The sequence below is a fragment of the Engystomops pustulosus genome, chromosome 3 (assembly GCF_040894005.1).
Source record: "Engystomops pustulosus chromosome 3, aEngPut4.maternal, whole genome shotgun sequence".
NCBI lineage: Eukaryota > Metazoa > Chordata > Amphibia > Anura > Leptodactylidae > Engystomops > Engystomops pustulosus.
Window position 1 is genome coordinate 126,758,876 of NC_092413.1, and position 13,381 is coordinate 126,772,256.

Genomic DNA, 13,381 nt, shown 5'->3' on the forward strand with positions numbered 1-13,381 from the left:
CCCTTTAGATGTTTCACAGGGGTTGAAACAAAATGGAGGTATAATTTACAAGATGGCAAAAATTTAACTGTCACAAAGTATTAAATTATAATAACTCCTCAAAGTTTGATACCCAATTTCTCTTTTTGGTGCTTTTCACCTTTTTATGTTGGATTTTTATATGAGTGAGGCTTCAGGGGACTTTTATTCTTTTTTTAATATTTTTTTAATTGCACATTTTTTAAAACTTTTTTTTTCTTTTGTCCCAGGGTGGGACATTAACGACATTTGATCACTTGTTCATTGTAATATACTGCAATACTAATGTATTGCAGAATATTACATGGTCAGCCTATGCATAGGCTGACATTAGCACTGTTAGATTAAGGCAGCCCTTAACGGACCTCAGGGATGCTATGGTCGCAGTATACATTATAGACGCCGGGGTCACTATGACTGCAGCGTCTATAGGGTTAAACAGGCGGAATCGCGCAATGCCGGGATCCCGCGGTTATCGCACTGGCTCGGCTTCTGAGCCCAGGCGATCACCATCACATAATTCTACGTACAAGGTGCGGGAACTACCCGGATCCTATGATGTAGAGTTATGTCAGGGGGCAGGAGGGGGTTAAATCATTAGGAATGTTTATTATTATTTTTTATTATTGTTGTACTAAGAGGTTAATATCTAAGACCAGTGAGTATGTATACAATGTCAAGAGGTAGTAGCACAAGGGTGGAGGAATGTGCTCCCCTTGTGCCTATTAATAGAAAGAATGAACCAATAAATGTTGCAAACATTGTGATTGTGATTTGCAGTCATGAGACTGGCTGAAGGTCAGCCCCCAGGGAATCCGGTGAAGCAATAACTCAAGTCCCACAGGCCAAAACGTAGCCCCCTGAAGGTACCTGGGGTTTGAGGAGACTTTCACCCTGTTCTCTTACGATGTGAAAGACTCAAAAAGGGGGAATTGTGAGAGATGAGCTAGTGCTCAGCATCCATCTTGTCCCCGCGTCAGCCATTTTATGTATCTTCTGCAGTTTCTTCCCTCATCTAAAAATATCTCTAACAGAGGCAAGTGTAAGATGTTTATTTTAATACACCCCTCTGACATATGTAAACTTTTTTGATCCCGGGCAGCCTCTGAAAATTAGGAAGTGGGCCACATTTACTGAGGACATTGCGTCCACTTTCTGTTCGACTTTGTACGTTCTTTTATGTGCATTCATTTGTGGCACATGTGACCCTTTTGTGTTGCGGCTGCACCATTCTTCATGCGACACAAATTTCGTTATTGAAATTCTGGTGCTCAGTCGGACCATGTGCCACATTTAACATGCAAAGTCCAACAGAAGTGTGTCACATGCCCCATGATAAAGGTACACCATAAAGAAGTTGGTGTGCTCTGTCGGGGCAGTGCAGGCAAAGCCAGGTTCATAAAGAACATGCCCCACAATTAAGAAATCTTGTGCTCTCTACACTCTACACAGGCAAACTGCATATAGAACAACACTGTTTATAGGTTCTCCCACGTCCCCACAGTCAATATCAAGCAAATCTGAAAAACATTTTTATCAGATTTGTCTTTTTTTCTTTCAAACAATAACTTTTATAAAACTTTACCTGGCTCCCTGCCTGCTCGTTCCCTGGAGGTGGTCATCTTTGCTCAAAGTAAGTGCCCCCCTCCACAAATAGCTCGTCCTCCTTGATTTTGAATTTAAAAAAAAAAAAAGTTAAAGTTTAAATCAACCCCCCTTTTCCTAGTATACATATAAAAGTAAATAAACAATAAAAATCATAAACATGTCAGGTATCGCCATGTCCCAAAATGCCCAATCTATCAAAATATTAAAAAGATTATTCCCGTCCGTGAACCCTGTAACAGAAAATAGTGCCTAAATGGCCAAATCGCCACTTTTTAGCCATTTTTCCATCCATTGATATTTAAATGAAAAATGATCAAATGGTCATGTAGGACCGAAATTGATATAAATTTAGGTGGCAGTATGGACCGCAATAAAATTACGCCTTGCATAGATCTGTATACCATAGTCCGAAAAAGTTATTGGCCTCAGAATTTGGCAAAATGGTCAATATATTTTTTGCATAAAAGATTTAAATCTTTTAAAATCTAGTAAAACTTACCATATATACTCAAGTATAAGCTTAGTTTTTCAGCACAAAAATGTACTGAAAAACCCTAACTCGGGTTATACTTGAGTCAAGGGAAAAAACAAAAAGTGAACTCACCTTCTGATGCTCCACGGCATCCATAGCGGCTCCGACATCGGGTCCTGGTCAGCATCGGCACACACTATGATGTCAGCTTGCGGCTGATGTCATGGTGCCTGCGACGGACCGGGAGGGGCTGGCAGGCTATATACTCGAGGGGGCAGGCAGGCTATATACTCAAGGGGGCAGGCAGGCTATATACTCAAGGGGGTAGGCAGGCAGGCCATATACTTGAGGGGACAGGCGGGCAGGCTATATACTCCAGGGGGCTGGCAGGCTATATATTCCAGGGAGCCGGCAGGCTATATACTACAGGGGCTGGCTATACACTACAGGGGACTGGCAGGCTATATACTCCAGGGTGCTGGCAGGCTATACACTGGGGGGCTGTGACCAATGCATTTCCCACCTTTGGCTTATACTCGAGTCAATAGGTTTTATCAGTTTTTTGTGTGAAAATTAGGGTCTCGGCTTATACTCGGGTCGGCTTATATATAAATTTGGTACCCCTGTGATCATATCGACCTAAAGAATAAAAAGGAAGTGTCATTTGTACATACTGCTTTTATTCTGTGATCCAGAGCCCACAAGAAAATTAGCTTTTTTTTTAATTTCACCAGACTTGGAATTTTTTTTTTCCAGTTTTCCAGTACATTGCATGGAATATTAAATGATGCCACAAAAAAAAAAAAAAAAAATATTCTGCAGATAAAAGCTCTCACACAGTAAGTAAAATTAAAAAAAGTTATCGCTTTTTGAGGGTAGTAAAAAAACAGAATCACATAAACGAAAAAAGGCTGAATCCTGTAAGGGTTAAATTACTAACTGTAATTGGCGAAAGGTCTACAGCTCTAAAAACACATCCTACAATTGGCCTGACTATTCTCAAATGCCAATCGGAGACAGGGAAAAAATACTGCCCAAACACTTACAACAGACACCAATTCTGGGAAACCCTGACTTTACTCCACGATGTGAGGACACTGTATTAAAACAATGGTTGATGACTCAACAGCTCATGGACCTTAACCCCTTCCCACCGCAACCCTTTTTCGTTTTTGCGTTTTCATTTTTCACTCCCCACATTGAAAAATCTGTAACTTTTTTATTTTTCCATGTACAGAGCTGTGTGACTGCTTATTTTCTGCGTAACAAATTACACTTCAAAATGGTGGTATTTAATATTCCATGCTGTGTACTGGGAAGCGGGAAAAAAATTCCAAATGCAGTGAAATTGGCAAAAAAAACGCATTTTTGCCGTATTCTTGTGGGCTTGGATTTTAGGGATTTCACTGTACGCCCCAAATGACATGTCTACTTTATTCTTTGGGTCGTTACGATTACGGGGATAACAAATTTACATAGGTTTCATAATGTTTTCATACATTTAAAAAAATTAAAAACCTGTACAAAAATTTTGGGGGGATTTTGCCATATTCTGGCGCTAATAACTTTTTTATGCTTTGCTGTATGGAGCTGTGGGTGGTGCCATGTTTTGCGGATTTTGATGACGTTTACAATGTTTTCATTTTTAGGACTGTGCAATCTTTTGATCACTTTTTATAGATTTTTTTTATTTTTTTTAAAATGGCAAAGAAGTGCCATTTTCGACTTTGGCAGCGATTTTGTGTTACGGGGTTAAACGCGGTGAAAAACCGTTATCATATTTTGATAGAGCGGGCATTTTCGGACGCGGCGATACCTAATGTGTTTATGATTTTTACTGTTTATTTAGATTTATATCAGTTCTAGGGAAAGGGGGGTGATTTGAATTTTTACGTTTTTTTATTATAATTTTTTTTAAATTTTTTTTACTATTTTTCAGACTCCCTAGGGCAGTGATGGCGAACCTTTAAGAGCCTGAGTGCCCAAACTTCAACCAAAAGCCACTTATTTATTGCAAAGTGCCAGCGCAGCAATTTAAGCAGTAATGTATTTCTCTTTGTTTATTGACAACTTTCAATCCTTCAGCCTCCCAAGGACACCAACCCAGTTAAAAGGAGGAGGGCAAATTCATCTATCAGTGTAGGAAGATTCTGCAGGCAGATTCTTTGAGTTCTGTCTGGTGAACTTCATTCTGGGGTGATGACCTGGGTGCCCACAGAAAGGGCTCAGAGTGCCGCCTCTGGCACCCGTGCCATAGGTTCGCCACCACTGCCCTAGGGTACTTTAACCCCAGGTTGTCTGTACGATCCTATCATATACTGCCATACTACAGTATGGCAATACATGGGGATTTTACTCCTAATACATTACAATGTACATTGCACATTGTAATGGATGGGTTAACCCGAAGTAGCTTCCATGGCGACAGATCGCCGCTCCCTGATGACGTCACGGGGAGCAGCGATTCTCTGAAAGATGGCGGCACCCATGCGCCGCCATCTTTTTGAAGCCGCTGGCAGCGATCAGCAGGAAAACACCCGCGATCGGTGCCGCCACCGATCCTGGGTGTTACCGGTAAGCCTTTGCTGCAATATGCAGCAAAGACTTAACAGCTATAGAGAGGGCTCGGCACATGTCGGGCACGTCACATGTCGGTAAGGGGTTAAAGGGGTATTCCCATCTGGGCATTTACATTTAATTAGTTTCATTTGCCATATGTAAACATTTCTTCAATTGGATGTTATTAAAAAAAATGTTCCTGTGTAAAGATAATTTCTCATAAATGTAGCCATGTTGTCCCTTAGAAATGAGATGGCAGCAGTGGCCAGACATGCGCTATTGAGTCCTGCCCGACTGCCTGGCTTCAGCAATCATTATCACAGGACGGCTGTAGTATATACAGTAACTCTCGGACATTTCATATTCAGAAACCTTTTGTTTCTTTGTGCAATCCGTCCAGCAGAGGTGGCCGTAACGAAGGAGCTCAACAACTGCATCATTATTTGACCTCCCTTCCCCTCTGCTCCCAATTCTCCAGAAACCTAAACTCATTTGAATGTGAACCGTGCAACAAATGCTCTCCTGATATTCGTGTCTCCTATCCATTCCTGAGGATCCTGGCCCACTGTACTTGACACAATGGGAAATTTCACTCACACTTGAACAGAAGACACGTATCTTTGAATTATGTCACAGCACCTTGGCAAGTTCAAGGTGCCAGGAGGCGGGGTACAAACTCATGGGTAGATGGTGTAGGGTTCCTACCGCTTACATACCATTTTCCCACAAGTGCCCGCTATGTGTTGGAGATGTGGAGAGGAGGATGGATCCTTCTTTCATGTGTTTTGGGGAATGCTGGGTTCTTACCCCGTCTTATCTCCTTAGTTTGTGGAGCCTCATAAAGGCTGGACCCTCCTCATCCTCCACCACTGCGACATCTCAGCGCGAACATTCAAACAATCTCTGCTATGATTCTTAATAATGGAGGCCCCATCCTGCATCCTAATACTTTGGAAGCAGACCATTCCTCCAATGATAGCCATGTGGATCAATAAATTCAACGACATTATGCACATGGCGGATCTCACTTCCTACCTCAATGGCACATATGCCAAGTTTAACTGGTTCAAGGCGGCGGTCGGGTCCCGGTGCATGGAGAGGGCTCACGGGCTGCATATTGCAGCAAAGTCTTACCGGTAACACCTGCGATCGGTGCGCCGAAGCTGCTTCACATATAAAGATTAACTGGTTCATGACCGCCTGCCGTGTATTCACGGTTGGGTTCGGCTGCAGAGCCCTCTCCATAGCCAGTAAGTCTTTGCTGCATATTGCTAGCACCGATCGCAGGAGTTTTCACCGATTGCTGCCGGCAAAGCTCAAAAAGCTGGCAGTGCATGGGCGCCGTCATCTTGCCTAGGATCATCGCTCCCCGTGACGTCATCGGGGAGCGCCGATCCGTCTCCATGGTAGCCTCGGGTCTTCCGAAGACCTGAGGCTATTTCGTTTTAACCCCTTCTTTACAATGTGTTGACAGCACATTGTAATGAATGAGGAGGAAAATCCCATATACTGCCATACTGTAGTATGGCAGTATATGATAGGATCGATCAGACAACCTAGGGTTAAAGTACCCTAGGGAGTCTGAAAAATAGTAAAAATAAAAAAAAGTTTGAAAAAAAATTATAATAAAAAAAACCCTAAAAATTCAAATCACCCCCCTTTCCCTAGAACTGATATAAATATAAATAAACAGTAAAAATCATAAACACATTAGGTATCGACGCATCCGAAAATGCCCAATCTATCAAAACATACTAACGTTTTTTCACTGCTTTTGACCCTGTAACGGGAAAAATATTTAAAAAATCTATAAAAAGTGGTCAAAAGGTCATTCAGTCCTAAAAATGATATCATTGAAAATATTATCAAATATTGCAAAAAATGACCACACCACCACTCACAGCTCCATGCAACAAAGTATAAAAAAGTTATTAGCGCCAGAAGATGGCAAAATAAAAAAAAAAACATTTTGTACAGGAGGTTTTAATTTTTGTAAATGTATGAAAACATTATAAAACCTATACAAATTTAGTATCCCCGTGACCGTACCGACCCAGAGACATGGCATGGAATATTCAATACCATCACTATGAAGTGTAATTTGTTACGCAGAAAACAAGAAGTCACACAGCTCTTTACGTGTAAAAATAAAAAAGTTCTAGATTTTTGAAGGTGGGGAGTGAAAAACAGAAATGAAAAAACAGGAAAGGGCCCGGTCCTTAACCGGTTAATAAAACCTGGCAAATGTGGATCCTCTTCCAACAATCTACTGAATACAGACAATCCATTTGAAATTTCTGACTGACTGACCTTTCACCCCTTTACCTGGACGCCCCCACTCCTGTGTTATCCCTCTTGTTTTATCCTACACTCTTTCTTACCCCCCCCCCCCCACTCCTTCTCCTTGTTTACCATACTTCTTGCTTCTGTCTTTATAGATATTATTGTCCGGAGGCTCCCTTTGTGGATATCCACAGGACTCCCCCAAGGTTCTGTTTATTAATATTATACAAATGGCTGGAGTACCGTACAGACTGGAATGAGAATACGTATGAGTAACATCTAACATTATTATATACGTATACCATAATTCCCAATTCCTGTATGACCTACTGTTTGACTGTTTTTTACTTATTCACATATAATATTAATGTGACAAGGACTGCATTCCTGTTTTCTTCTTGTATTCTGGCTACCAATAAATTAAAAAAAAAAAAAAAAAAAAAAATTACACCTGAAAAATGGAGACCAAAAAGCACAGATGGGAACTGGTCCTTAGGCTGCGTTCACATGCTATATAAAAAAAAATAATAATAAAAAAAGAAACCTAAGAACAGATTTAACAGAAGTAAACATGTAGTAAACTAAAATAACCACTAGAGGTTGCTCTAGAGGAATATTAGCGTACATTAAAAATATCAGTGCTAGAGGGCCTCACAGTGGGCAAACCCTGTAAGGTCTGATAAAATCCAATATCTAAACATACATCCTATTACAGATTTTAACTGTACAGGATTAGGTCCCATGCATATTACCGTGATTGGTCCGTTAAAAATAGACCTGTGTGCTGTTCAGATTCCACAGAATGAGCACAAAGCAGTGGAAAATGTCATCTGTGTGTGTGTTTTTTTCTCACTGCTGACTGTGAAATCAGGTTTTATTGCCTTCCAGCGTTTTCATGTTCACAAAAAAAGATGGTTGCAAATGTAAAAAAAAAAATAAATAATTATGTGGATATAATACTGACACAGACTGAAAAAGAGGTGCCAGAATAAGCCCTCATATGCTTTGTATATGTTATGGGATTTTGGAAGATGTAATAACCCCAAAATAGTGCCTTGGTGACTGCCCATAGTACATTTACATCCTGAAGAGACTGCACAAAGAAGGTTGAGGATGCATTCACATGTGGCGTTAACACACTACAACAGCTGAGAAGAGATTTGCTGGATTACATTGCTGTTAACATTACATTTACAAAACACATGGTTACACCTATGTGTTACAGCTGTTAACATTCTGTTAACACAAGCGATCAGACCCCCTAGTGTTCAAACACACTAAGGGACCTAAAAAAAGTAGTATAAAAATGAAAAAAATGATCCCCATTTCTCTAGATAAATTCAGAAACATGTCAGGTATCACCTGTCCCAAAAATCCTGATCTGTCAAAATGTTTAAAAAAAAAAATGGTTATTTCAGACGGTGAACCAAGTAATGGATAATAGCGCATAAATGTTTGAATTGTATTTTTTACAACACATAAAATTTGTAATAATCAATAAGTCGTACAGTCCCCATAATTGTAACATTGAAAACATCAGGTAATGATGACTTAAAATATCTGAAAAAGTATTAAAAAGTTATTAGCCTTAGAATTAGCCTTGTACAAAAGGTTTTCATTTAGAAAAAAAAAAGCTAGTCCCGCTTAGGAAGTACAATTTGTTACACACAAAACAAGCCCTCATACAGCTCTGTACATGTGAAAATGATAAAGTATTGGATGAAAATGCAAGAAGTTAAGATGGTCTTTTCCCACAGTATAACTCCCTGCCTAAGGGCTGCTCAGCTTAACGTCCCACGCTGCCCCGCAGACCCCTGCTTCTCCCTCCTCCATACATCTGTAATACTCAGACTTATTATAGAAAGCTCCGCCCCTTACAGTGACATCATCACTACCAACAGCAACTCTATTCAAGACACGACTGTAACACCGCCCTTTCCTGTAACAACTTGCTCCTCCCACACGGGTCACATGATCATGACATCACCGAAGGTCCTTTAGCTCTTTCGGAAAAGTATGTACGGTTGCTTTTGAAGCTGCCGGCTGCTGGTCCCGTCATGGAGCGCGTACTGTGTGTCATGTCCCCGTGTTCACCCAGAGCTTCACTCTTCAACTAGCGACCGGTGAGAGGCGCCGCCGAGCCCTGCAGAGCTATAGCACCTAGAGACAGCTGCTCAGGCTCGTCTAGTAAAATGACAGCTTGGAGGATAGTGAGACGTGTCCTCCCTCCCCTGCCTCCTGCAGTCTATGGAAGATGTGATGGTTCTGTATGATGTGCCCTATAGGGTGGAGACTGGAGATCTGTAATGTCTCTGTATGATGTGTCCTATAGGGTGGAGACTGGAGAGCTGTAATGTCTCTGTATGATGTGTCCTATAGGGTGGAGACTGGAGAGCTGTAATGTGATGGCTCTGTATGATGTGTCCTATAGGGTGGAGACTGGAGAGCTGTAATGTGATGGCTCTGTATGATGTGTCCTATAGGGTGGAGACTGGAGAGCTGTGATGGCTCTGTATGATGTGTCCTATAGGGTGGAGACTGGAGAGCTGTAATGTCTCTGTATGATGTGTCCTATAGGGTGGAGACTGGAGAGCTGTAATGTGATGGCTCTGTATGATGTGTCCTATAGGGTGGAGACTGGAGAGCTGTAATGTCTCTGTATGATGTGTCCTATAGGGTGGAGACTGGAGAGCTGTAATGTGATGGCTCTGTATGATGTGTCCTATAGGGTGGAGACTGGAGAGCTGTAATGTCTCTGTATGATGTGTCCTATAGGGTGGAGACTGGAGAGCTGTAATGTGATGGCTCTGTATGATGTGTCCTATAGGGTGGAGACTGGAGAGCTGTGATGGCTCTGTATGATGTGTCCTATAGGGTGGAGACTGGAGAGCTGTAATGTCTCTGTATGATGTGTCCTATAGGGTGGAGACTGGAGAGCTGTAATGTGATGGCTCTGTATGATGTGTCCTATAGGGTGGAGACTGGAGAGCTGTAATGTGATGGCTCTGTATGATGTGTCCTATAGGGTGGAGACTGGAGAGCTGTAATGTCTCTGTATGATGTGTCCTATAGGGTGGAGACTGGAGAGCTGTAATGTGATGGCTCTGTATGATGTGTCCTATAGGGTGGAGACTGGAGAGCTGTAATGTCTCTGTATGATGTGTCCTATAGGGTGGAGACTGGAGAGCTGTAATGTGATGGCTCTGTATGATGTGTCCTATAGGGTGGAGACTGGAGAGCTGTAATGTCTCTGTATGATGTGTCCTATAGGGTGGCGACTGGAGAGCTGTAATGTGATGGCTCTGTATGATGTGTCCTATAGGGTGGATCTGTGATCTATGGCTCTGTATAATGTGTATCATAGGGTGGAGACTAGGGAGATGTGATGGTTCTGTATGATGTGTCCTATAGGGTGGAGACTGGAGAGCTGTAATGTGATGGCTCTGTATGTTGTGTCCTATAGGGCGGATCTGAGATGTGATGGTTCTGTGTAATGTGTGCTATAGGGTGGAGACTGGAGATCTGTAATGTGATGGCTATGTATAATGTGTCCTCTAGGGTGGATCTGTGATCTATGGCTCTGTATAATGTGTCTCATAGGGTGGAGACTAGGGAGATGTGATGGTTCTGTATGATGTGTCCTATATGGTGGAGACTGGAGAACTGTAATGTGATGGCTATGTATGATGTGTCCTATAGGGTGGAGATGCAATGGTTTTGAAGATTGTGTTCCATAGGGTGGAAACTAGGGTGCTGTAATGTGATGGCTCTGTATGATGTGTCCTCTAGAGTGTATCTGTGATACGATGGTTCTGTATAATGTGACTCATAGGGTAGAAACTGGAGAGCTGTAATGTGATGGCTCTGTATGATATAACCTATAGGGTGGACCTATGATGTGATGGCTCTGTGTGTGTCCCATAGGTAGATGTGATGACTCTATGTGATGTGTTCTATAGGGTGAATGCTTGTCCTCTGTACAGTGAGGTAGTAGAGTCAATCCACAGCTCAGAAATCTTTTGGATTGTACAGCGTCTGCCCAGGGTTAATAGTAACCCCCAGGGGTTTTAAAGAGCCCATTTGGGAAGCCCAGGATAAGAAATGGTAAATCATTGAATTAAGTAAAATCTGGAAAAAAAAATCCAATATAAATTGACACATCACAAATCTTGTGGACGCCCATGTGTCAATCTCCACAGTTAGAGAAGAGCAAATCTATAAGTTGGTTTATATATTGGGTATTTGGCACCAACTTAAACCTGAATCATTTCTGATCTTCTAAAACTACTGCTGCAACTCATTCCAGAACTTGGGACAACACTGGTTCAGGCCGAATAGATACAGAAACTCAACTAATCTTTGAAAAATTTGTCAAAACTTCAGTAAAATTAATCTTTGATAATTTGCCCTTCTCTACCTATGTTGCAAATGATTTAGACGCTGTAACGTCTAAATGTTGTTCACCAGAATCCTTGCTTCACTATAGTCAAAGATCTCTATCTAGCCGTAGTACGAGTGTACATCTGTGCCATAAAATTCGCAAATTGTAGGACATGTTGCTCAGTGCGGAGCGACACTCTGTGCTCACCCAACTGTGATAGGGTGCCATAAACATCTATATCTCCGGCCCAATGAGGTCTACAACAGAGGAGAAAGCTGGGAAGGTGAATGTGTGAATGTGAATACCATCTAAGTGATACCAGACGATTGCCTCCTGATACTTGGCAGTGGTGATCGGGTACCATGTAGTTGGGTCATGTTTCTCATTGTTTCCCTGTGTCTATCATATGCCTCCTACTTATCATTTTCATCTTTCTCTCCTGTACAGGGCAACAAAGCAATCATGGAAATCTAAAGTAAAGTGGCGTCCTCAGGGTGGGGGGGATCACCCCCTCCCTCCTCCCTCTGCTCCATCTGCCTTTCTGTCCTCATTGCTGGGCTAATGGCAGGGACTGAATAACGGACTATAACACAGAGCTCTATTTTTGTATACACCTGGGATTGGGGACATTTGTACAAAAATTTATAATTCATGTGCCAAAGGAATTTCCAGCACCCACAGGAAACCTTTTCTTTGTCTGAACCTCAGTGTTAGTATTTTTTTTATTTTGGTAAATCGTGAAGGGTTTTTAATTTAAGAGCATCAACAATGGATATGATCTGGCCAGAATGTACGGTGCGCTGCCGCTCACTTCAGCACGCACTGGATGTCATCTCAGTGGTGACCAGAGGAAGTGATCCACAAATCAAGGCCTTCCTCTCTTCTTATTGCTGCAATGCCACTACATTGAAGGATGATTATGGGCGTAATGTTTGTCATATTTCTGCGTCCTGTGGTAAAAAAGGCATCATAGATTGGCTGGCTGACAAAGGTGTAGACCTGTCTGTCAAAGACAAAGAGTCTGGATGGACGGCTTTACATCGAAGCATCTTCTATGGGCATATAGATTGTGCTCTGACACTATTAAAGGTAAGTCTGTCAAATTTTTATTTGACTTCAAAAACAACACAATTACAGCACATAGCAGAAAGTGTTTGACCGGCGGGGATCAATTGCTGAGACAATCGGCTAGAACCATCTTAAGCTCAATAAAGCTCCATTAAAGAGAATGTGTTAACAGTTTTGACCATACAAAGCAGAACATTTGATTTTTTGTAAGGGGTGCACAATGCCAGTGTTTTACAAAATGACCATATATACTTGAGTATAACCTGAGTTTTTCGGCACTTTCTTTTTTGTGCTGAAAAAGCCCCACTGGACTTGTACTTGAGTATCTAAAAAAAATATAAAGTTAGTTCTCACCCTCCGGCAATGACCCCTGGTGTCCGCTGCTGTGGAGAGAAGAGGACGCCAGGGGTTAGCGCGGGAGGGTGAGTACCAAGTATATTTTTAAGGCAGAACTCTGCTGGACGTTATATTTATTGGAGGGTTTGCTGTAGACATTTTATTGATGAGGGGAAATTAGAGAGTATTGGCTGCATTTTAAACTTTAGGCTTATACTTGAGTCAATATGTATTCCCAGTTTTTTGTGGTAAAATTAGGTACCTCGGCTTATACTTGAGTATATATGGTACAAAAGTATATCAAAATAAAACCTTTTATTTTGCAAAAAACTTGATCATAGTTGGAGAACAGTGATGACTGTAGATTAAAGTTACATTCTCTGAAGATAACAAATTACTAGGTTGGACCAATGTCCTGGCAGGGTTACCGTACTTCATAGAGAATTGCAAAAGACTATCATAGACAGACATTCAATAGACGCCCATATCTGGACACTTAAAACATAACTTTTCTTAAATTGTCATAAAAGTGAGTAGTGAATGTGCTCATCAAATTATAAGAACAAAAAATCCCCATATACTGGTAACATGTATGTAAGGTATTAAGTAGGATATAAACCCCAGATGATCCTACATATACTTCATAGTGTCAGCGG

At 41.5% G+C, this 13,381-nt stretch overlaps 1 protein-coding gene across 2 annotated transcripts in view; it reads left to right on the forward strand.

Moving 5' to 3' along the window:
* Window positions 1-8,884: 8,884 nt before the first annotated feature.
* IBTK (inhibitor of Bruton tyrosine kinase) overlaps window positions 8,885-13,381 on the forward strand; it is a 65,031-nt gene continuing 60,534 nt past the window's right edge. The window contains exons 1-2 of one of the 2 annotated variants that reach the window (XM_072142061.1): window positions 8,885-9,063; window positions 11,769-12,410. In XM_072142061.1, the coding sequence (XP_071998162.1) occupies window positions 12,090-12,410 (321 nt within the window). In that variant the 5' untranslated portion in view covers window positions 8,885-9,063; window positions 11,769-12,089. The remainder of the gene's footprint in view (window positions 9,064-11,768; window positions 12,411-13,381) is intronic. The other variant, XM_072142060.1, reaches the window with a different exon arrangement.